General features: G+C 48.1%; 1 protein-coding gene across 1 annotated transcript in view; it reads left to right on the plus strand.

Moving 5' to 3' along the window:
• The first annotated feature begins 735 nt into the window (after positions 1 to 735).
• Positions 736 to 26,267, plus strand: part of LOC116947434 (hepatocyte growth factor receptor-like) — a 48,690-nt gene continuing 23,158 nt past the window's right edge. The window contains exons 1-7 of the mRNA XM_076070584.1: positions 736 to 1,162; positions 7,152 to 8,056; positions 13,375 to 13,661; positions 17,111 to 17,296; positions 17,677 to 17,844; positions 24,701 to 24,874; positions 25,509 to 25,675. Of these exons, the coding sequence (XP_075926699.1) occupies positions 7,153 to 8,056; positions 13,375 to 13,661; positions 17,111 to 17,296; positions 17,677 to 17,844; positions 24,701 to 24,874; positions 25,509 to 25,675 (1,886 nt within the window). The 5' untranslated portion in view covers positions 736 to 1,162; position 7,152. The remainder of the gene's footprint in view (positions 1,163 to 7,151; positions 8,057 to 13,374; positions 13,662 to 17,110; positions 17,297 to 17,676; positions 17,845 to 24,700; positions 24,875 to 25,508; positions 25,676 to 26,267) is intronic.

The raw sequence follows: 26,267 nt of genomic DNA on the forward strand, positions 1-26,267 counted from the left end.
GGGGGGGTCAGACATTTGTGACGATGTGTGACGAGGGGGGGGGGAAATGTGACGTCACATCAAAATGCGCAACTTTAAATAAATATAGACAACACGTTCTACTTAATTAAATATACTTTTTAATAAATGTTTTATCCTACAACATCAGAGTGCAGCGCCACATTAAATACGCACTACAATAATAGTTTGAAGCGATTTGAAGCATGTTTTATATATTTTTTGGGGGGGGGGGCAGAGCTTTGTGACGTCATATTTGAGGGGGGGGGTCTGACTTTTTGTGACACAGTGTGACGAGGTGGGGGGGGTCAAAAATTGTCCAAAATCGCGTGACGTCATTTATGGACGGCCCCCTGTGCCAGGCCAGGTGCACTTTGAGGCTATCACGCGAAAGTTGTCGAAGGCTCGCTGCAAACCCCAGGTGCCACGTGGGGGGACCGACTGAGATGACTGGCAGATGCACCGTGCCAAAACGCTGCAATGTATCGTCCCGGTCACTCGAGAGTGGGTGACGTGAGATGGAAAAGAGTGACCAAGAAGAACCAGCAGCATTGCTTCGCAAAGTCACAAATTCCAACACACTTCACACCACCCGCCGGTCCGCTCGGCCAAGCTGGTGAGCAGGAGACATTGCTCCCAGTGACGCCTACAGCCCACGCACGCGTCTGTGTGTGTGTGCGTCTGTCTGTGTGTCTGTGTGTGCGTCTGTGTGTGCTCGTCTGTGTGTCTTTGTGCGTCTGTGTGTCTGTATGTTTGAGTCTGTTTGTCTGTGTGTGTCTCTGTGTGTGTGTGCGTCTGTGTGTGTCTGCGCGCAAGTCACAGCTGGAATCGCATGCGTCAAAGGCGATCTCCACCCCTCTCTCCCGTCGCTGGGCGTGCACAATATATACCAACCACATCGTAGAAGCTAGCCGTCATTTGCATTCTAACCAGAGAGGGACTTTGGCTCGTGTCTAGACGGTGTGCGTGCTCCATAGAGCTCCTACCTGGCTATTTTTCACAAACATAGAGCTATGTTTTGACTACTGCTGCTGCTACTACGCGTGGTTACGTATTGTTATACCCGCGGTGTCATCATCGCACGAGCAGGCTGTAAGGAACTTGAATTCGAGCGTGGGGCGTGTTGACTAAAAATCCTGCCCCATCTGCTGCATCTTGTGTGATGGTGAGTGGAAGTTGTGTCGAGTGGCGCTCTGCGCCGCCAACCTGGCCCCACGAGTTCGAGTCCACCACCTCGGGTCTACCAACGCCGGTGACGAGTGTCTGAACCGGTCCTGGGCCTCCCCTACGTCGACTCAGCCGCAAATGAGTGTCCTGGGTACTGCGGTGTGTGTAAAATCGTCGCCACTAGGGAGACAAAGGCGGCCGGGCGTGGTGCTGGCCACCCACCCACCGCCCTCGTGTACCGTGCCAGCCTTCACAGGTGCCCAGCACTTGCCCCAACAGTCTGTTAAGGCTATACGGGGGGGGGATCTTTATCTTATTGTCTATTTTACAAAAAAAAACCTATAATTGTGTTCGGGCAGTACGGGAGAATCTTTGTTGTTTGACCACATGGGATGATGCTTTGCGTTTTGATTGTGGACGCATGCAGGAGAGTTATTTGCGGTGTGCTGGACGGAGCGTGATCGCAATCGTGCTGTCAGAATTAAAAAGCCAAGTCGGTGGTGGAAGCAGTGAGTGGTAGAAATGGACCGTCAAGTATCGTTGCACGCGTTTGCTAAACTTTCAGTGTTTTGGCTTTGCTCATCGACAATCCGTGTGCACGATGAATGTTTGTCCGGCTCTGCTCTGCGGTGTGTAACTATATTATTAATTTTAATATGAGAACCGACTCCGTATGTAGGGACGCACGTGGTTGCGTATGCTGTCATGCGTACCTGCAGGACTTCTATGCTGTAGCTACCTTGGCTGGTGAATACGTACTGTCGCCATGCAAGTATCTGCACAGTGCCTGTAAGATTCGCAGGACTCTATTCATGTGTAACCTGGACACGTGAAAATAACAGCTGGAGCCGATCCGAGTTGGGAATCAGAATACGTATTTATACAGGACTCCGGTGAGCGACGAAGAAGCTCTTGTTCACAGATGTCCAGTGGTAGTAGTTTGATTCTCCGCCACGGCTAACATCAGTGGCGAGTGACGTCTACAAAAACCGGTTTTGGTTCCTCCCACCCCCATCATTAACCGGCACTGACCAACGTGGTGAAGTATGGTCAAACGATACCCCCCCGTGACCGACAGCGTGGGGAGCCCCTCATCCAGGAGGGTATCAACACAGGGCTGTCAATAATAACAATAGGATTGTCAAACGATAGCCGGTCGGTTACCTGGGTAAATATTTTCGGGATCGATTACCGGTTCCGAACGTGAGTGACTGGAAATCGATTCCAGCGGAACGTCGGCAGTGAACGCGCGGATTCTCGCCCCCCTTCTCGTTTCCACAGTCCAGGCGTCGTACGGGATAGCCCCAGCAATTGCTTGGTTCGACAGGGGTTTGCCTGTGAGGGTCTTTGGTCTCCTCTTCCAGACTCCCTTGAGACTTGGAAGACGTGCACGCACGTGCCCCACATTTGAACTCGCCAATTCACTGCGGCGGCATTAGACGCTGCTGCGTGGACAGAGGCGGATGGGTTGTGGATTTAAATAAACTCCCCCACCCCCCCCATTGTCTTTTAGTGGTGGCGAGATGTTAACTACCTCGCCTGGTGTGCACGCAGTGCGTGGGTGAGATCCCGATCCTGACGCCTGCTGCTGTATATTTGGAGTTTGCAGTGTCTTCCCTGCCCATGGTAACGTGGATTTTTCTCCGGGTCCTCCGCATTTTCCCCTCCACGTTGAGAATGAACGTGCGCGTTTCGAGTACTTTGGATGCTCGACGTTTCCACGCGGCGATAAGCCCCGCTGTTGAGCTATCGTTTGTGGCCAGGTTGCTTCTGAAAGAGAGCGACATCGCTCAGTGGGGCTTACCTGGTAAAATAATTAAGTTTCATAGTTTAGTGCCGTGCCGGGAAATGGAATGGAACCGGCTAGCTCTGGATTACAAGTCCCACGTGATAATCCCATTATTTCAGCACGGCAGCTCTCTTGAATCGCCAGTTATACAATTTAAAATGTGATGTTCATCGCTAGGCTTGTTTTTATATGTGCTGTAAACCCTTTGTACGGGGTTTTTTTTTATGAGGATCCCGATAATAGGAGAAACCCCAAAATTGTAACAACCATATGGATGTTTTTTTTCAAAAGGGAGTTCGGTTGTTATACGCGTGTTGTATATACACTGTGCTAGCGACGGGGGGAGTCTGGTTTATCTTTGTCCACAGCTCAGGAAGCGAGACTTCAAGTAAGGGGCTCTGACACTGAGTGAGGGGGGAGAGATTATGATTCTTCTTGTGTGTGTCTTGTTATTGTGTGTGTGGTGTGTGTGTTATTGTGTGTGTCTTGTTATTGTGTGTGTGGTGTGTGTCTTGTTATTGTGTGTGTGTCTTGTTATTGTGTGTGTGGTGTGTGTGTGTCTTGTTATTGTGTGTGTGGTGTGTGTGTGTTGTTATTGTGTGTGTGGTGTGTGTGTGTCTTGTTATTGTGTGTGGTGTGTCTTGTTATTTTGTGTGTGGTGTGTGTGTGTCTTGTTATTGTGTGTGTGGGGTGTGTGTTGTTATTGTGTGGTGTGTGTGTGTCTTGTTATTGTGTGGTGTGTGTGTTGTTATTGTGTGTGTGTTGTTATTGTGTGTGTGTGGTGTGTGTGTTATTGTGTGTGTGGTGTGTGTGTGTTGTTATTGTGTGTGTGTGGTGTGTGTTGTTATTGTGTGTGTGGTGTGTGTGTGTGTTATTGTGTGTGTGGCGTGTGTGTGTTGTTATTGTGTGTGTGTGGTGTGTGTGTGTGTCTTGTTATTGTGTGGTGTGTGTGTGTCTTGTTATTTTGTGTGTGGTGTGTGTTGTTATTGTGTGTGTGTTGTTATTGTGTGTGGTGTGTCTTGTTATTTTGTGTGGTGTGTGTGTCTTGTTATTGTGTGTGGTGTGTCTTGTTATTTTGTGTGTGGTGTGTGTGTGTATTGTTATTGTGTGTGTGGTGTGTGTGTGTTGTTATTGTGTGTGTGTGGTGTGTGTGTCTTGTTATTGTGTGTGTGGTGTGTGTGTGTGTCTTGTTATTGTGTGTGTGGTGTGTGTGTGTGTTGTCATTGTGTGTGGTGTGTGTGTGTCTTGTTATTGTGTGGTGTGTGTGTCTTGTTATTTTGTGTGTGGTGTGTGTGTATTGTTATTGTGTGTGTGGTGTGTGTGTGTTGTTATTGTGTGTGTGTGGTGTGTGTGTCTTGTTATTGTGTGTGTGGTGTGTGTGTTGTTATTGTGTGTGTGTGGTGTATGTGTGTGTTGTTATTGTGTGTGTGTGGTGTGTGTGTGTGTGTGTTGTTATTATGTGTGTGGTGTGTGTGTGTCTTGTTATTGTGTGTGTGGTGTGTGTGTATTGTTATTGTGTGTGTGTGTATTGTTATTGTGTGTGTGGTGTGTGTGTATTGTTATTGTGTGTGTGGTGTGTATGTGTGTCTTGTTATTGTGTGTGGGGTGTGGGGTGTGTGTATGTCTTGTTATTGCGTGTGGGGTGTGTGTCTATTGTGTGTGTCTTGTTATTGTGTGTGTGTTCAATTTTACTTTTCAAATACTGAGCTATGTGGCCACATCGCCCGGAATGTCCGACCCCTCCTCCCCCTCATCTTGTCACAACTCAGAAATCTGCTTAGCAAGTGCTGGTTGGAATGGTTGAGCCACGTGCCCACACAGGTTGTCATAGGGCTTTGTTGAGGTCTGTGTGGTGGGCAACAAGAGGGCAGTGCGGTTAAATCCACGGTTGTACTGTTCTTCTAAACACGTCTATGCTCCCCCATTTTCATCATCCTGAATTGACCGGCGTGGTGAAGTATGGTCAAATAACCACCCCCTTTTGTGGGGAGGCCCTCATCCAGCAGCGAATTGACAATATTGGTGTACATGTACAGATACTGAGCACTTTACACACAAACAAAACCCATTCATGCGTTCCTTCTCTTATGAGATATGTTACTGTTTTATATTATTAGTCTCATCGATGCATATTTACGAGAATGCCACAGATGTTTTGATAATTGATGTTTTTCATTTAGCATATTTAGAAACAAACATATGCAGGAATGAAAATCAATGCCAATATCTCCGAATAAACTTTTTGCATATCACCTGTGCTCTATAAACGTGGACCCTGGAAAAAGGAGAATTGTAAATAGCAGCTGTGGAGAGGCGCATCCTAGGTGAGACAGGAACACACGCATCAGGGAACAAACGCAAAGCACAAGTGGGCTTGGGCAGGACGCATCGCCACAAGGGTTTATTGTCGATGGTTCGAGGTTTGTGATGGAATGGTAGCCACGAGAGAGAGAGCGTGTGCCTGGGAGAATGACGACGGAGCACAGAGTTGGAGCAGAGAGACCAGCTAATGCAAGAGACACCAGCTAATGCTAATGCGAGAGACCAGCTAATGCGAGAGACCAGCTAATGCGAGAGACCAGCTAATGCGAGAGACACCAGCTAATGCGAGAGACCAGCTAATGCGAGAGACACCAGCTAATGCGAGAGACACCAGCTAATGCGAGAGACTCCAGCTAATGCGAGAGACCAGCTAATGCGAGAGACTCCAGCTAATGCAAGAGACCAGCTAATGCGAGAGACACCAGCTAATGCGAGAGACCAGCTAATGCGAGAGACACCAGCTAATGCTAATGCGGGAGACACCAGCTAATGCGAGAGACACCAGCTAATGCGAGAGACACCAGCTAATGCGAGAGACACCAGCTAATGCTACTGCGAGAGACACCAGCTAATGCGAGAGAGACACCAGCTAATGCGAGAGACACCAGCTAATGCGAGAGACACCAGCTAATGCGAGAGACACCAGCTAATGCTACTGCGAGAGACACCAGCTAATGCGAGAGACACCAGCTAATGCGAGAGACCAGCTAATGCGAGAGACACCAGCTAATGCTAATGCGAGAGACACCAACTAATGCGAGAGACACCAGCTAATGCGAGAGACACCAGCTAATGCTAATGCGAGAGACACCAGCTAATGCGAGAGACACCAGCAAATGCGAGAGACCAGCTAATGCGAGAGACATGCTAATGCGAGAGACACCAGCTAATGCGAGAGACCAGCTAATGCGAGAGAGACCAGCTAATGCTAATGCGAGAGACCAGCTAATGCGAGAGACACCAGCTAATGCTAATGCGAGAGACCAGCTAATGCGAGAGAGACCAGCTAATGCGAGACACCAGCTAATGCGAGAGACCAGCTAATGCGAGAGACACCAGCTAATGCGAGAGACACCAGCTAATGCGAGAGACCAGCTCATGCAGGAGTGACGCAGATTATGGTATCGCGATGGACTGTGAGGGATGGTGACAGGGTGTGGAGGCCTTCATCCAGCAGTGGATATAAAATTCTGCATCTTTATGACTTCTAATGGAATTTACTTTTTAATATTGATTTAATATATATACACCATTACAAGTGGTTAGGAATATGTATCACAGTTTCATTATTTTCGCACACTACTATACCTCCTTGTGTCAGTACATTGTGCTTTCTACTTATCGAAGTTCAACCCAGGTCTCTTGTAAAAAAAAAACAGGCTGTCTCAATGCATCCTTACCAGATTTAAATCAAGGCTAGATCACGCGCGTCACGTTCATGTCATATACACACAATACTGCAAATACAACAGTGAGATTTATTGACCATCTAAATGACTGCATCTCAACAAGCTGTACAGAAACATTGGGTATTTACTGTTACTATTTTAAAGAGAGAGGCAGTCCGTCAAAGGGTAGAGGAAAAAATCAAGGTATTGAGCCTGGCCTTGAACAAAGCATGGAGTCCACAGTGCAGATAGCTGGAGGGGAGCGAGTTCCAGACCATGCAGACAGCATATGAGAAAGAGCATCCTTCCACTCAGCAAAGGTTGGGCTGAGTTGAGGCTTCAACAGGAAGCCTGGGTTTCCGGAGAAAAAGAATGCTGTAGGACACATCAATGTGAACAGTACACAATTGTGAATAATCCAACAAAAATCATTCTTTGTGCATAACGCTCCTTTAGCTGATGTTTTATCTGCAACGTTTGTGCAACAGAATGGAGGTGCCCAGGGGCATCTTGCTGCTGCTCCTGACGTGCAGGCTTTTCGCCACAACCGCAGCCAGCCACCTGGACAAATGTTCCTCGAAGAACGAGCTGTGGTGGACCAGTTTTGCCCCGGCGGGCACGGTGGACCTGCCCACCTTCTCCTCCGCCACGGCCATCCAGCACATAGCGACCGACGGAGACCACCTGTACGTGGGTGCAGTGGGAACGGTGTACGTGCTGGACTCCGACCTGAGGATCGTTCACGAGATCCCCTTCGGCAACGTGACATGCGAGAACCCGGCGGCGCCGGGCCCTCCCCCGGCCGGTGACAACCTCAACCTGGTGACGGTGGTGCACAAGAGCACCGACTACCATTTCTTGCTCACGTGCTGGAGCGCGCAGCGCGGGGTGTGCCTGCTCCACACGCTCGACGAGCTGCCGCCCGCCGGGCCGCCCACGTGCCTCAACGGCGGGGACAGCGACGGGTGCCCCGACTGCTTCGCGAGCGCCGCGACCACACAGGTCGTGGTGAGGGAAGACGGCGGGGCGCATTTCTTTGTGGGCGCCTCCACCGATCCGTCGGCGGCCGACGCCGCCTCGCCCGCGACGCTGTCCGTCAAGCAGCTGTTGGGGAAGGAGGACGGATTTAAGTTCTCGGTGGGGCACCTGCCGTCGCTGACGGTGCTGCCCGAATTCCGCGCCGCCCACCAGATCCGCTACGTGACGTCGTTCGGCAGCGCCGGCTACGTCTACTTCGTGACAGTGCACCCGGGCGCGCGGCACGGAGGGGGCACGCAGACGCGCATCGGGCGGCTCTGCGAGGCCGACCACGGGCTGCAGTCCTACGTGGAGCTGCCGCTCGTCTGCCTGCTCTCGGAAAAGCGCAGGAAGCGCCGCCAGGCCCCCGGCAAAGGTAAAAAAAATGCGTCTCGCAGTGCGGTGGAATATTAGGGTCTATAAAATGACTGCCATAGCTGTCCGATGTGTTTCCAGGCTGCCCCGCGTATTGTTAGGCGCGATGTCCGACGTTTCGTTTCACGCATTGGAAGCTTCTTGAGGAACTGAATATATATACGGTACAACTGTGAACCTACGCAGTCGCGTCAAACGAATACCGCTCTGTGAGCATTCAAAAATGGTTGTCTTGTCGAGAGGCCAGCCCCAACTTGGGAATATGGGATTTCCACCACTGCCGGTGTGAGATGAGTGCAGCCACACGTCTGTTTGAACGTTGAGTCACAATGAACTCTTTAAGTTTCAGGAGCTTTGTGTTATCTGCTTGGCTTTACAAAATAAGTCATCATTGCATATCAGTGAATATGTATTGCACCAAAACAAGGATGTAGACCAGCCGCTAACTGATTGCAACTTTAAAACAGTGGAAAAACGAGTAGGAGGTGGAAGTGTTTTTTTGTTGCACCTCGAAGCACACAGACACGCTTACTGCAATTCAATGCATGAGTCACAGCTGTTATTGCTACGTTCTCATGATGTATTGAGCACACCAGCAACGTTATTCGTACAATAGAATATTTTAGCTGCCACGGTTGGCTGGAGGAGAATGTCTTCGGGGAATGATATCTTATGTCTTGCCGTGTGTCCCAATGCTAAGGCGTGTGTGTGTTTACACTCTGACAAAGTAACGTAAGCTCTGTAATGTTTTGCTAATGTCTACATGCCTTCAGTATCATTGTCAAAATTGCACAGTGTGTATGTGATTTAATAGATTCGATAACAGGTCGTAAAATTTAAAATATCGTAAGACACTTAGAAACCAAACCAAAGGGTATGGGGCAACGTGTATCCTCTTTCCCCACTCATTTCTGTCCTTCATATTCTGTGGTTCACCTCTGTATGAATGTATATTGAACTTCTTTCGCACCGTACGTAGCCAACCGTGCTAATCGGAGGTGCGGGGGAAGGACAACAAACTAAATACAAAAAGCAGCTCCAAAGAAATTAGTTTCCAATCAAGATGATTTAAAAGTGCATAGCTCCATTGGCTTCCTAATATCAGAAGGAGGAAGAGCGTTTCAGACGGCCACAGAAGCACATCTGAAAGCGCGTGATGCGATGACCGTCTTTGTTCGATGGCTCGACAAAAGCCGCCGCTGCGAGGATGACCACCGGAGTTCGCGTGATGGTTTTATGCTCCTTGACGAGATCAGCAATGTGTTGTGGTTTATTTGTGGCACCGTTTTATATGCCTGGGTCTCTATTCAGCATGCATGCCACCTTATTGAAGGGATAAAAAGCACAGGCTCGAAAGTATAATGGTTTTTGTTCAAAATGTTCTGGGTGTCTCATTGACAAATATAATTATTTGGGGTGTCTGGACACCCACGGAACTCGGTCAGATTATGCAGGTCCCCTACTTATAAATACTGCTTTACGGTTGATGGTTGATTTTGTGGGTCCCCTACATATAAATACTGCTTTACGGTCGATGGTTGATTTTGTGGGTCCCCTACATATAAATACTGCTTTACGGTCGATGGTTGATTTTGTGGGTCTCCTACATATAAATACTGCTTTACGGTCGATGGTTGCTTTGCGGGTCTCCTACTTATAAATACTGCTTTACGGTCGATGGTTGATTTTGTGGGTCCCCTACATATAAATACTGCTTTACGGTCGATGGTTGATTTTGTGGGTCCTCTACATATAAATACTGCTTTACGGTCGATGGTTGATTTTGTGGGTCCCCTACATATAAATACTGCTTTACGGTCGATGGTTGATTTTGTGGGTCCCCTACATATAAATACTGCTTTACAGTCGATGGTTGATTTTGTGGGTCCCCTACATATAAATACTGCTTTACGGTCGATGGTTGATTTTGCGGGTCCCCTACATATAAATACTGCTTTACGGTCGATGGTTGATTTTGTGGGTCCCCTACATATAAATACTGCTTTACAGTCGATGGTTGATTTTGTGGGTCCCCTACATATAAATACTGCTTTACGGTCGATGGTTGATTTTGTGGGTCCCCTACATATAAATACTGCTTTACGGTCGATGGTTGATTTTGTGGGTCCCCTACATATAAATACTGCTTTACGGTCGATGGTTGATTTTGTGGGTCCCCTACATATAAATACTGCTTTACGGCGATGGTTGCTTTGCGGATCCCCTACATATAAATACTGCTTTACGGTCGATGGTTGATTTTGTGGGTCCCCTACATATAAATACTGCTTTACGGTCGATGGTTGATTTTGTGGGTCTCCTACATATAAATACTGCTTTACGGTCGATGGTTGCTTTGCGGGTCTCCTACTTATAAATACTGCTTTACGGTCGATGGTTGATTTTGTGGGTCCCCTACATATAAATACTGCTTTACGGTCGATGGTTGATTTTGTGGGTCCTCTACATATAAATACTGCTTTACGGTCGATGGTTGATTTTGTGGGTCCCCTACATATAAATACTGCTTTACGGTCGATGGTTGATTTTGTGGGTCCCCTACATATAAATACTGCTTTACAGTCGATGGTTGATTTTGTGGGTCCCCTACATATAAATACTGCTTTACGGTCGATGGTTGATTTTGCGGGTCCCCTACATATAAATACTGCTTTACGGTCGATGGTTGATTTTGTGGGTCCCCTACATATAAATACTGCTTTACAGTCGATGGTTGATTTTGTGGGTCCCCTACATATAAATACTGCTTTACGGTCGATGGTTGATTTTGTGGGTCCCCTACATATAAATACTGCTTTACGGTCGATGGTTGATTTTGTGGGTCCCCTACATATAAATACTGCTTTACGGTCGATGGTTGATTTTGTGGGTCCCCTACATATAAATACTGCTTTACGGCGATGGTTGCTTTGCGGATCCCCTACATATAAATACTGCTTTACGGTCGATGGTTGATTTTGTGGGTCCCCTACATATAAATACTGCTTTACAGTCGATGGTTGATTTTGTGGGACCCCTACATATAAATACTGCTTTACGGTCGATGGTTGATTTTGTGGGTCCCCTACATGTAAATACTGCTTTACGGTCGATGGTTGATGTTGTGGGTCCCCTACATATAAATACTGCTTTACGGCAATGGTTGCTTTGTGGGTCCCCTACTTATAAATACTGCTTTACGGTCGATGGTTGATTTTGTGGGTCCCCTACATATAAATACTGCTTTATGGTTGATTTTGTGGGTCCCCTACATATAAATACTGCTTTACGGTCGATGGATGAAATGCAATACTGTAAGCACTTATGACAAATCCTGTCGGTAATTTGGCAATTAAAGGCATAGTATTACTTGGTGTATTACTACTAGTTACGTGCAACATTTCAAATAATTGTGTTTATTTTACATGCTTTTATTTAACTCACTCTGTCTGTTGTTGTTGTTGAATCCTCAAATGTTGCAACTCAATTTTAACCCACTTCAACAATGTGGTATCGACTGCAAACTTGGTATACTTATGTCATACTGATGACAATACTATATTCTATCATAAATATATACAGTGGTACCTCGGAGATCGAACTTAATTCGTTCCAAAACCGTGTTCGAACACCGAATTGTTCGAGCACCGAATCAATTTTCCCCATAAGAATGAATGGAAATAGCATTAATTGGTTCCCCACCCAAGGATGCTTCTATTATGGGCCATTTTTACACAAAGCTTACAATATTAAAATACAATACAGTACATAAAAGCATACAAAAAACAAGAAACAGTTATAATTAATAGAATAAATGAACATTGAACTTCACTTTACCTGTAATAAGGAGAGTGGATGGCTTGAGTGGAAGGTGGTGAGGAGGGGAGGAGGAGGTGTCAGTGTTGCTTTGAAGGAGAGTCCCCCTCCATAAACACGTTGGGTAACTGCCCTTCTGGGGTTCTTTCTTTTCTTTGCCTTTTTTCGAGCACTAACTGTGATTCACTTGAGGGCCTTTTTACTAAAAACTGATCAAGAGAGGATTGTTTCTGCCTCCGTTTTAAAATGTTTCTGAAATTACTCAATGCATTATCATTATAAAAATCGCCTGTTCTGCTGGCTACTGCCTTATCTGGATGATATTGGGGGGGGGGCAGGATAAAGGACGAGAGCTACGCGTAAACTGGGTCATTCGCCTTTGTCTCGGTCGCCCTGGCGAAGCGTCTAGGCCCAAACAGGTTTTTCCAGTTGTTCGACCTCCGAATTTTTGTTCGATGTCCGGGGCAAAAAATGGTGGAAAATTTTATTCGATCACCGAATTGTTCGAGTTCTGGGGTGTAATCGATCTCCGAGGTACCACTGTATTTTAAACCATCTTTTTTATACGTTTTGTTTCGGCTTGGGTCTAATTGTCCACGCTCAACTGACGTTGGCTGTAAATCACCACGTGTCCCTTACAAACTCGATTTGGTGCTTTCGTGACTGCAGGAATTAATCTTTGTTTTTTTCGGTAATGTCACGTAGAAATAAGAAGAAATAAAATTACATAATATACGACGTTTCGATTGCAACACAAGCAATCAAACTATGTAAAGCAACACAGACGGTCGGTTAAAACACAATTAACGCATGGTATGGTTGAATATACTATTTAAAAGATTGTTAAATTGTAAGTTGAGTGTGAAATTTAAGATAGTGATAGAATACATACCGTGTGTCCCATTGTCTCCGAAACCCAGTCCCTCCATCTCTGGCTATTTAAAGCCCCGGTACAGAGCTGCTTTACCTCTTAACTGTGTGCGTGTCTCCCCCCATAGGTCTCTCTACGGTATGTATTCTATCACTATCTTAAATTTCACACTCAACTTACAATTTAACAATCTTTTAAATAGTATATTCAACCATACCATGCGTTAATTGTGTTTTAACCGACCGTCTGTGTTGCTTTACATAGTTTCAAAATTTTGCTAAACCCTGTTTGATTTAGTGTGATGCTCCGTCTCTCTGTATCCCCTGGTATATCTGTGTTAATTCCCTCTACTTAAGGTCTGTATATATATCTGCGGTTATGTGTTTCCTCTACCTGATGATGATTGCTTGTGTTGCAATCGAAACGTATATTATGTAATTTTATTTCTTCTTATTTCTACGTGACTTTACCGAAAAAAAACAAAGATTAACAGTCCCTTACGTTATGGCAAGCTTCGGGGCCACTTCCTGGAGTCGTGGAGTTTTGCCATTACGAGTACGGTACGAAAAACCCAGTTCTGTTCACAGCGGCCATGCCTCTGCTCACGTCGCCCATCTTTTGTCCCCGGGCAGTATCGGCGCAGGCGCCGGCAGAATCGGTGATATTCACCTCGATGGTGGCAGCGTTCGTTGCTCGCCCGGGCGGCTGGCTCGGCTTGCAGCTCAACGTGGGCGCGGGGGAGGACGTCCTGTTCGGCGCGTTCAGCGAGACCGGCGCGACAGCCCGCTCCGGGATCTGCTCCTTCCCCTTGAAAATGATCAACGAATACATCGGGCACGGGAGGGACGCGTGTGTCAACGAAGAGCGCGACAGGGGCATGCAGTACTTCTTTGGGCCCGGCGAGCGCAAATGTCAAAAGGTGAGCGGCCTGAGCGGCCTGAGCGGCCTGAGCGGCCTGAGCGGCCTGAGCGGCCTGAGCGGCCTGCGTGGGTATTGCACTCGGTGCCTTGGTGGTCATGAGGCGGGAGACGAGACGCTCGAGTTATCGTCGTCGTCATGGTTTCCATTGTCGTTATCATTCTTCATCATCATCGTTATCTTAACCAGCTGTAATAACCATTTCAAGAGTCACATTATATTCTTGGTTCTTTCGGTAAAGTCACGTAGAAGGGAAACAAATAAAATAATAAGAATGTAAAACAATAAAATTATCACGACGTTTCGACTGCAACACAAGCATTCATCATCAGGTGTGAAAACCACGGCAGTTCTTGTGAAAACCACAGCAGTTCTTGTGAAAACCACAGCAGTTCTTGCTGTGGTTTTCACACCTGATGATGATTGCTTGTGTTGCAGTCGAAACGTCGTGATAATTTTATTGTTTTATATTCTTATTATTTGATTGTTTCCCTTACTTTACCGAAAGAACCAAGAATATGAATCTCTGCAGTCCCGAAAGCTTTAAATAAAAAAAGAGTCACATTGTTGTAATTTCCGTCACAGTATATATATTTTTTGTTGTCGAATTTCCCCCAAATATTATGCTTATTTTGCGATAATTTGCATCTCATCGTGAGATGAAGAAGCCATTCACATCTCCTGCACGGCAGTGCGACCCTCCTCCGTGTTAGAGGAACGTCCCACACAAGCAGGGCGACCTCCTGGAGATCCCTTTGAAGCGACGTGGTCCATAGGCTAGAGGACCGCACTTTCACACCCGCTCTGCCATTGGCGTTTGATGTTTCGCTGTATGACCATGACCTTAATCGGCACCAGCAATGAAACATCGGGCACTTGCAGCATGTATCAGATACATTTTTGTACGTGAAGGGAGAAGACTGGTAAAAGTGAAATGTTGAACATTGGTGCATCGCGGTGTGCCGTGTACACTTCACGTGGCCTTAAAGTGCACATAGCCTGGTTTAAGCGCCGTGGTGACGTCATCGCCACTTAGTGGCGAATGGCGGTTGTTGTTGCTGTCAGGATGGTGAACGTGGAATGCAAAATCTGCCTCGTTTGTCCACCACCCTGACCTTTGACATTATTAGTTGAATGCATTTGTGTAATATTCTCCCAAATCTTTTGGCATTCAATTTCGCATTGGCAAGAATGCAATTTTCATTGGCAGTTGAACTAAGAAACGAGTTAATCCGTGTCTTCTATGGCAGGGCTTCTCAAACTCACACTAAGCTGCAGTCCATATGTTTTATTTTCACCAATCTTACGGTGGATCACTCAAATGTTGTGAAACGTCCTTCCCGTGGTCGTCGAGGTGCCCATCCCCTGGCTCGTGGTGGTGATGGCGATGTTGTTGTTGTTGTTACGTCAGCCTCACTGAACTTGCGGTGCCCACGCCTCACAGAACGCAGCCCTCCCTCCCCCGTCACGTGGGACAAACGCCCGACCGGACAAACGCCTCGCGTTCAACCGCCTTAAGCGAGACCTTAACATTAATTTAATGTCCACAGCGCGGTGAGACTGCAATGCTGCGCATCAGAGCTGCTTTTAGCATAATTGTGAGTTTCCCAAATGGCTGTTTACGTTACATATCAAACAAGTGTTGCAGGACCCTCTTGAGAAAAGAGTCTGTGAGACTTGGTGAGACTTTCCCGGATAAATTAAAGGCGTGTTTTTCCTCACTGACAAATATTCAGGCTTGTGTTAGACAGGCCTTGACACACATGTTAGGTGCAATCTGCAGTAGTTATTCTTTTCACTCATTGCTTTATTCCTTCAAGCGAATCGATGTTCAATGCATTGCTGTTCCAGATTTGTAAGGACGTTAGCAATGTGTCTCTTGGCAAAAATTTGTACAATGTCACGACACATCCTTGTTTGGGTGGGGGGGGGAGGTTGTGGCCAGGATGGTGAAATCGCTGTCGGATCAAGACACGGGAAGTATGCCTGCGTGGTGTGTTTTCTGGTTTTACCGTGCATTGTTCGTCACGATGTCTGACGTTTCGCTCCACATGTTGGACCTCCGTGGGGCGAAACGTCGGGCACGGTGCCGAACAATGCGTGGTACGACGGCCCTGCAACTTCACCCTGGTTTCAGGAGGTCCATCCAAAATCTCAGCGGGACACACACCGCAGACAATGTTCAACAAACTTAAAATAAATATTCAACACTAAACGGAATGGGTACCGTCATGAAAATCTGCTCCTTGTGTGTATTAGGAAAGGCTGAAGAAACACCGCCAATGGAGTTAAATATTGTCGCAACATTTTTATGATTTTTTATTACTAGGCTACAACATGTCAGCAAGGGAGGCTAAGCCTTGGGGCAGGGTGGGGCACAGGTCCCCGTAGGCGCCCCCTCGACACGACGGGGCTGCCGTACAACTCGGAAACACGTTGGAGAGAGATATACATACAGCTCGGCCTTGAAAACATACGCAGCAATGCGAGTGGCGTGTGTGGGCAGGATGGTTGTGGTGAGAATCCTGTCTCAGAGGGCCTCTGTGGGGTACATCATAATTTTTTGCCAAATAATCATCTCTGGTTATCCGTGGACTTTTGAGTGTTGTACACTTTCCACATACAGTATTTCAGCGGGGCAGAGCAAGACTTGCTCACAAGTGTGGTCTTGTTTTGATTATTGCCACGTTTGTGTGTGGGTTTTTTTTTGCATTAGAGGCATTTTAGCCTGATCCCCACATGATAATGTGGAATTTCTGCCACTGAAATAGTATTGAAAGTAGAGGTGACTGATAGCAAACGTTTTAAAGAGATATATTATGGACATACACGGCATAGATAACCAGTAAAGGATGTACAGCTCACCTCCTGAACATTTCAACTGGTTTGTCCAGCCGTGACGGCACTTCACGCAAGAGTTATCACGTGTTTATAACGACCACTCCACAAAACTTTCAGCGGTCTCTCATAATTTTGTTTACGATGTGTCTAGAACATAGTGCAGTTTAATCTCGAAGGACCTATCGTTGCACGACCTGCCTTTTTAACAGTTTCTGACCTAATGCCTGACTCAGGGGTGGGGCAGGGCCTGTGGGCATTAGACGGTGTCAACATCGGAAAGAAGAGAGGGGAGCCACTCGCCGTCACTGTGTGGACGGGGCTTGTGACCTGAGTGGACAGGCCTGACGAATGGGAAGTGTACGTGTGCGCGTATTTATGTCGAACTTCTCTCGCACTGCACGTAACCAACCGCGCTAAATGGAGGTGCGTGAGGAAGGACAACAAACAAAACACGCATAAAGCGGTTATAAAGAAAGCCACGTTTTCTAGTCGAACCTTCCAGAAACCTGGTAGCTTTAGAATCAGGCGGGGGGCGGGGGGGGGGGCACCGCGCCTCAACATTCCATGCTGAGCGAGTGTCTTGCGTCTGTTGTTTTTCTCATGATCCAGAGCGTGGCGCCCGTCAGCCCGTGCGGCTCGAACAACGACTCCCCGCTGGTGCTGGCGTCCGACATGACCCGCTACGACATGTTCCCCAACCTGTTCAAGGACACGGCCGTCACCTCTCTGGCCGTGCACACTCTCGGCAACGACACGGTGGCCAGCGTGGGCACACGCGACGGGCAGCTTGTGCAGGTGCGAGAGTTGGGGGGGGAGGTGGAGTTGGGATAGGCTTCCCAGAACTGGGTAACCCGATTCTTAAAAAATGGTCCACCGGTTCTCGTTGAACGACCCCAGTCATCGTAGCCACTTGCTCGCCAGCTTGGTTCTATGAGCGAAGGACGGAATGAGAGGCCGTGAATGGCTTCGTACTGCGGTCATGACGAGGATATTAGTTTCGGGGTATTAGTAGTAGCGTGGTTGGCGTGGGCCATGTGTGAGAAATTAAATGGCAGCCCCCTGTTCAATATTGCCATTCTTTATAGGCCAGCGATTGGGTTCCCCCAAGTCTGTGGACCCCGGTGCAGTTTCACCGCCTGCACCCTCGCTAACTACCCCGACTGGTTGTGTTGCAGGTATTGATGGATCGCGACCGCGTCTATGAGCCCTACGTGAACATTACGCTGGACAAGGGCAAGGAGGTGTTGCCTGCAGCCATCGTTCTTCCCCGCAGTGGCGTGTTTGTCGTCGCTGGAAACAAGGCGAGTCCTTCCCATCCCTCCTCCAGGTGTTTGGGATTTTGTTAGGCAGTGCAACGCAGTGCCGTCCAGCTGAGCGGCTGGGTGTGGAGGAGCGTAGCCTACGGATTACACGCAACGGCGGTGCACATTATATGCAGAGGTTGAGGCCTGCATCCAGCAGTGGATTGACAAATGGTCGTACATTTGTGTGCAGAGAGTAGCAGTTGCGTAGTGGCTAGTGCACGGCTATCTCTCACCGGTGGCGTTATATCTGAACCGGCCTTGAATCCTCCCCTTCACCGACCAGCGTGTTGAAGTATGGTTGAAGACAAAGGTCCCCTGTATAGCCTGAACAGACTGTTGGGGCAAGTGCTGTTATCGAGTTCCTATGAAAACCGACACGGCACACGAGGGGGTGGGTGGCCAGCACCACGCTCGGCCATCTTTGTCTCACGAGTGGTGATGTTTACACATCGCACCAGGTACTCATTTGAGGCTGAGCTGACCTAGGGGAGAATCAGGACCGGTTCAGATAATCGTCACTGAATCGTACTCGGGTCGCCGGGTTTGTATCGCTTACCACTGGATGACCGCTCGTGGTTAAATAACCACGATGACACATTACAGCGTCTCGCAGCGAATGGCTGCGGATATGCAAATGAGGCGCTATTGTTACTTTCTGGCTAATGCAGCAAAACAAAACGGTTCCAGGGAGAGATAAAAATTACAATAAAAGAAAATAAAAAGAGGATTGATTATTTAATGAAATCATGAGAATTCATCAAATGATCGGTGGGGGGTGAGAATCATCACACGCTAGACACAGGCACACAGCGACTTTCATTCTCATCGCGCGTGTACAGAAGGCTGATGATGTGTTCGTTATTATAATCGACACAATCGAAGTATCGCATTGAGCAGACACGCTTGCAACGGAGCCCCTCGTGGCGTTGAAATTCGGCGCTTGAGCTACGACGCCAGCACACCGTGACCTTTCCCTTCACGTTCGAAATAAAATTAAGGGTTATTGAATTGCGTGCCGCCCTTTGACACGCAATGATGATTTAAAGCATTTTTGGACGACACGGACAATAAATCGGGAGTTACTTCATGATATTACGACGCAAGGGGCAGCGGATGCATGAAGCGGTTACGAGAGAGGGGAGCGATATCGCGCGGTGGACAAGTTTGGAGCGTACTTTTGTGATTTATGTTCTCTACCAGTCCAATGTGGATGTGCGGCGCCTTTAATGGAATGAGACTCTCACAGCACCACCAGCATTTCCCCCCTGCGCGCATCGTGTTTTTCTCGCGAGATGGCTAAGTGTGCGGCGCGGCCTTGGGTAATTCTGCTGCGGAGTGGCGTCAGCCAAAGAAAATGTCTGCGAACCCAAATGTTTCTGGATTGCAGGACGTGTGACTACTTACGGAGCGAACGTTTCAAACTAACGCGCGCAATAACGTGTAAAATGCACTCTGCCCTTGTGCATTGTGCAAAGCCATCATTCTCTGAGAAGCGGTGGATTTCATGAACAAGTACATTGTGGTCCTCTTGTCTGAAGTCACCGTCAGAATATATTGGCACAGATGTGACCGACCTGACAGGCAGCAGTGACACAGAGGATAGACATCTGTAGACCGGTTTTGTACTTGTTAGGACTCATCAGCATGGTGCAGTCACCAATGCTCGCTGCTGCTGCTGCTGCTGCAAAAGTATTCATCTGTGAACCACTTATGTGGAGTCCCCCCCCCCCTCACTTCCACACAATGGGGCCCATTGGCCTGGCTAATGCCAACAGTAATGACATCTGCAAATGACGATAAAACCTCGTGACAGCGAATGAATGCGCAAAAACTCGACGGGCAACGTCAGGCGGCAGCCGTGTGATTGCTAGCGGAGGCAGCGCGCAAGGGCGGTTGTTGAGAAGCAGCGCAGTGCGTGGTGCCACGCCGTACTGGCTTGTCGGGTTTTTGTGGCGTGCGTCTGTGCGTGTGTCTGTGTGCATGCAGACTGACGGTACAATACAATAGTAGGTACGTCCAACACAATTGCAGGTCCGAGCCCACTTTTTTCATAGGAGACCTTGCTTGAAATAAATAAAGGTTTGCGTGCAACTATTAAAAGCGGTGCGTTACCGTCGCACCGTAAAACCACGAGAGATGGCAATGGCTTGGGAAGGCCATCATCCAGCAGTGGCTAGATCTTGCCTGGCGATGATGACCATAATGGAGGAACACTCTCTCTCTCTGGTTCTGTTAGGCTTTTCGATGGAATCGTTTTTTGTTGTTATAAAAATGTAGCTGCCATCACCCGTGATAAATAACCCCTCCTAACAAAATATTCTGGCATCACCTTGTCCTGCACATCTGTAATCCCTTTTAATTACCGGTCGTTATTTTGATACGGGCTCACAATGGGCGTGCTTTTGTGCAAAGAAGACCAATGTCCTGAGGCAGGTGGTGGTGTAAGATAGTCGTCTTCTGTGAATGATGGTGCGCTTTTTACTTTACCCCCAGGGATAGCCATCATCCTCACAGCATAGATTACCGTTGTAATGAGACACATTACCATCACAATGGAGGGCAATGGCTCTGGAAGCTTTGCGGTCTCGTCCTGTTCTCAGCTCACAGTGTTTACCCTCTGGCTGGTTACCATGCTGGTTTGTCTGTGAATCACAGCATCAACAAGGTGTTTGCTTCTTTTTCTAAAATACTATCCCGGTTGTGTGATGGGCGTCGAAGGGTGTCTTCGGATCTTTTGTACAGCAGCAGCAGCACAACTCTCTTGTGTTTGAGAATGCCCCATGGAAGTAGATACTGCAGAGCTACTACCTCGGAGATGCCTTCACTTGACCTTTGGCCGCAATGCTCAAACGCGTGACGGTCAATCCCATTTATAGAATTGTCACCACAGGAATCTTGCCAAAATTAAGTGCAGAAACACATTTAATGAGTTTTTTTTCTGCAGTCATTTGTGACTGGGCTGATAGACCATCAACTTTCTACACTTGAGAACAGTGGAGGACTGCTAAAATGAAGACACAACCCCAATTTAAATCTTGTAGATGCGTTCCTCGGCTGTTGTATCCCAGGCTGTCTGAAATTAGTTAAAGTCAGAGTTAAACCCGTCATCATGGCACTCGTGATAACACTCTCACATGTTATGAAAAGTTACTGCAGGAATGTCAGTAGAATGCTATTACAGACCACCCAACCATGAAATAAAAGTTATATTTTCAATGATTAACAAAGCTTCAAACTGTTGTTGGGTAGCCCACGACGCAGTAGCAGTGTAGGCGAGTGTCTACAGGATGTGCGCTGCATGTCTTTGTTTTTTAGGTTGCATCTTTGAGTCACATGTGGACCCAGTACCTTTGACCAATGCACCAGGAATGTGCCCAGTCTTAGTAGAGCTAAGAAGCAGGCTTTGGGCCTAGATTTTGTTTGAAGAAGCAACCACCATGAAGAACAGCTTCTTATCGGCTATAGAACTATTTGATGGATTCACAGAGGGCAGTACAGCAACATGACTTGTTGTACTGTGCTTCTATATGCTCCCTTGGCTACGTTTCCCTCCAAACCACGCTGAGCAGAGCGAAGAAGTGGTCAAATAACCTCTGCAACTTACACGAGGTGACGAAGGCCCTCTTCCAGCAGTAGGCTGGCGAAAGGATTGTTCGTGTGTGTACAGTTGACCAAATTAGCAATTGGTAAATATCTGATGGTAGACTTTGTGTTTATTGTCAAGACTCCATTTGGGCAAAAAAAATGTGGCCAGGAAAATAGTTGGTGTGTCCACGATGATGGTGACAAATGAGTCATTGTAACATGATCTCGGCACCAGGGGTGGCAGGATTGGCTGTCACGGTGGCTTTGCTGTGTGACAAAATGACTCATCAACAGAGTGAACCTCTACCAGTAAAATGAGTCTCGGGGCCACCAGAAGTATGATTGTAATCCCTTGTCTTTTTGTGCACGGAAAAATAGACGCTTGATTATCATTTGTTGGAACATGCTTCGCTTGTCCTCCCTCATATTTGCTCCATAAAGAAGCCATTAGCAAGCAATGCAATCCACTGCCACAATTGCATTCGCATTATATCATTTATAGCCTATTTGAACGGTAAGTGCTTTTTTTTTACAATGATAGGACGGCCATTACCCGTGGTTATTTTGACCGCTGTGCATCGCTCTGATTGGCTGCATGATCTGTAAAGCCAACTGTATGTGTTCCGCATTGGTAGCTTGAACCGCCACCTAGCTACACGTTTACAAATTAACGGTAGGTCTATCTGCATCGACCAATTCACGTAAACAACTCAACGTGGCACGTGAAGGGGATAAGACTGGCTGTGATGTGGAAAGCCAAACCAGGACTGGTTCGGTACTGTTGCTCTGGAACGAAGCATTCCAAACTACCTTGGTTATCGACCCCGCCACAGTGAGTCTTCTCAAGTTTACCAAATTGCCTCTGTCTGAATACAAACGAAGTCGCTACACCCTTGTTGACGCACCTGATGCTAACTAAACACATGTGACATGGTGTGGAGGGCACCGATTCAGATTAGGATGGTGACCCTGTCTTTGTGTACGCGTGTTTGGCGTGCGACGTGGGACACTTTTAGCCATCATCAGGCATGCGCTGTGGTGTAGCTCATTTGTATTTTAACGAAGGTAAATTGGTCACCTCGGGACAGACGTACCGCGGTGCCTCACGAGGAGTTCAGTTTGAGGGGGAAATACTGCACTGTCACGCTGGATCTCAATTCCAGGCAGCAGGAGCTAAATCCCGTCGGAGCACTCACACCACCGTTGTTTCAGGTAGACAACTCACGTGAACTTATTGCCCAATATGATGTAAATGGATTACCGTAAGCCCCAGAGCCAACGCGTCTGTGATGCTGCGGGGGCCGCATTGTGTTTGGGGAATTCCCCCCGGGTGCCACGGCTTGATTACTGTGTTTCACTCCCTCCACCCTCCCGCTTCCCTCCCTTCCTCCTCCTCCTCCCCGCTACCCCACCTCAACCTCGTGGGAAGTGCCCCCTGCCTCTGGTTCCAGAAACCAAATTCCACCACCCTCCGCCTCACACACCCCCACAAGAAAATGAACGTACAAAAAAATGTCACAATAAAAAACTGGATATAAATGTAGGCCCACGGTAGTTCGAATGTCGCCCGCATTTCCAATCTGGGGCGCTCTTGATTAAGGTGCGTATATGAACAGGCCTTTGTCAATCCACTGCTGATGAAGGCCTCTGAGCACAATGCAGGTCACGCAGGTTATTTTACCATAACTCACCAAAACTGGTTAGCATAGACGTGGGTACATAGAAGTGCAGTGCAACTATGGAACTTGCTGCCCGCCATGTAGCCTCACAGCCTATTACAACTGTCATACATGTTGACCGCCCATTCAAGCACTGTGCAGGCTCAATCCTACTTGGGTATCTAGGTATGATGATGAGATGGGGAAAATTCCAGGTGATTTGGTCATAGGCTAGATGTTATGATATCATCACTTATTATAATAATACAATGTACCAGCCAGCTGGAGCAGCAGTAGAGTTTAGAGCTCACATTGGAAGCTTGTATTTTTTAATCCTGATCAGCAGTCAACTCAGCCCATCATCATCATCACTGCAGGGTCGATAAAAAGGTTGATCTGTCCAACAACTCACCCCCACCATATGGATGTGGAATGTTCACCACTAGCTCAGTTCTATACACCGGAAACGAGCACTTGCTCATGCTCAATTGAACGGGAAACCTATTTGACATTTTTTGACTTTTGAATGCACGTGGAGTACACTGGGGGGGGGGGTCTTGAGACTTTTTGGCAATATTTTCCGGCCATTTTTCCAAGATAAAACCATTGGCAAAATACACAGCTTGAGTGGTCAAAATTGGGAGAGGTTTATTTTTATTTTGACGTTGACCATGACGATGATGGTGTCTCAAACTGACATGTTATCGTGTGCTGCTGTTAGTTGGCCAACATTTTAATGGACATCCAGTAATGGCATTTTAATTCAATATTACCCACATCCTCTCTAATAGGTGTGCATGGCGCCGATAAGGAAATATATATGTATATCAGATTACACCAATATCCCGGAAAATTCTGACCCATTTTCACGGATACATAGATCTGGTTGGGAGTGACCAAGCTGGTCGGTGATGGTGTGGTTGAAGTGGTAAAAAAGACAATATTAAAATGTGACCCATTTTCACGGATACATAGATCTGGTTGGGAGTGATCAAGCTGGTCGGTGATGGTGTGGTTGAAGTGGTAAAAAAAGACAATATTAAAATGTGACCTCATATTTTTGGTGAAATAATTAAATTCCAACATGGGAGCATTAGACAGTGTTCTCACAGTTTCTTGTGATTGCTTATGAGCGCTTGCATTTATTTAGTACTTAAATACCATGGTACCTCAAAGCTCCGCTCATGCCAGGGCATTGATCATAAATGCACACACACACGCACGAGAACACAAAGACAACGATAGCCCTTATTGGCATTGCAACCTATGAAGGCTGACACGATACACGCAGCAGTCACGTGACCAGGACTACGCCCAGCCGCCTTTGTCTCTCCATTGGCAACGTTTACACACCGCACCAGTCACTCATTTGAGGCTAAATCATCATTGGTGAGGCCCCGGAGCGCTCTCAAATATTCGTCACTGCTGTTGTCTACAAGTGTCTTCCGAGTCACAATCCCATTAACTTGGGTGCGGTTATTTGCCGCGCACCACTCCCAGTCGCTCCTGGGATCTGAACCCCCCGCCGCTCGCCCAGCGCCTTCCACCTCCGGTTACATCGAGCCCATGGGCCGTGGCGACTTCGCGCCTTTTCAAACGCAGGCCGCCGCCGCCGCCGCCGCCGGCCCCCCTCCCGTGCGTGACGCACGCAGGTGACACGGATACCGCCAGAGGGCGTGGGGTGCGCCCACCTGCTGGCGTGCGACGCGTGCATCCTCGCGCCTCGCTTCGCGCACTGCGGCTGGTGCAACACGGGGACGTGCTCGCGGAGCTACGAATGCGCGGGGCGCTGGAGCCTGGACTCCTGCCCGCCGGCCGTCTCCCAGGTGAGAGGGGGTCGCGAGCCTGCGATCGGCGTGGCGACGTGAGGCGGAGATTGCATTCGGAACTGTCGGCGCAGCAGTGCAGCACCCCCTGCATTGGAGGATGGCCTGCGGAAGCAGACGTTGCAGAACTGCTTCTGAGAACCCATCCATGATCTGCTGTCCACACGGTGGGAGGCTGAGAAATCATCGTTCGTCACTTGAGTCAAACTCGTATTTTTAATTCTCAGAGCTTGAATTTAGCAAAATCAAGTGCATGTTCCAATTTATTTTTTATTTAAAATCTGAATATGCACTTAATTTTGCTAAAGTCTATCTCTTGAGAATTTAAAATATGATTTTGACTTAACTCGCTATCAGATATGTGTGTCAGTCCACATCCTGCCCAGGGGTCAACTTTACTCATCATCTGTACATGCAGTTTAGCATTTAGCGTGAAGTCAACAGTCACTGTCTCATGGAGTAACTCGCCCTTGCCATTGGAATGTGTAATATCATCAACCAGCTCGGCGTCGCAAGTGAAGATGGGCATGGCCCGCACTTTTGTAAGCGTGACGATGCTTTGAAATCGGGCGTTCACACACAAACAACGTTTTCAAAGGTGGAATTTTTTGCCCCGCGGGGATTTTTCCCGCAGTTCTTTCCGACGTCAGCGCCGGTGTCAGGAGGCACACGGCTCACGCTGTGCGGGAAGCACCTGCTGGAGATCACGGACTACGTCGCGAGCAGGCGCCAGGAGAAGACCTCCGTCACTGTCGGAGCAGTGGACTGCATCCTCGATCGTCAAAACAGCAACAACACACTGTACGCGAGGGGACACGGAGCCACGACTGAAGACTCACTCGCAGACACGCTCACAAACTTGGTGGCAGACTCAGTGGCAGACTCGTTGGCAAGCTCGGTGGCAGGCTCGCTGGCAGACTCGGTGGCAGGTTCGCTGGCAGACTCGGTGGCAGGCTCGCTGGCAGACTCGGCGGCAGACTCAGTGGCAGGCTCGCTGGCTGGCTCAGTGGCAGACTCGGTGGCAGGTTCGCTGGCAGACTCGGTGGCAGACTCACTCACAGACTCGCTTGCTGATATGCTTGACAAGCGGAGTCGTGGCGCCCTCCTCAACATCGACCGACTCGCCGTAGTTGTCCAAGGGCCTTTCATCAAGGCCCCAGGATTTATTTTGACCTGCCACAGTCACTTGTGTCTGGGTGGACCTGGGAGCCATTTCCAGTAGCTCCAGGTCTTGCGCGACGCAGAAGTTCGAGGGCGGCATGAGGCGGCGTGTCGATGGGCATCGGTCTGACACGTCCAAACTCAGTCGGGCGTCTCGCGGCCATCAGACCGGTTGGTTTTGCGCAGGCCGGTGCACTCCGTGATTCCTTGTTGCCTAACAACGCACAATCAT

This window comes from Petromyzon marinus, chromosome 30, assembly GCF_048934315.1.
Source record: "Petromyzon marinus isolate PM22_M1 ecotype Great Lakes invasive population chromosome 30, UKy_Petmar_22M1.pri1.0, whole genome shotgun sequence".
In the NCBI taxonomy this organism is placed as follows: Eukaryota; Metazoa; Chordata; class Hyperoartia; order Petromyzontiformes; family Petromyzontidae; genus Petromyzon; species Petromyzon marinus.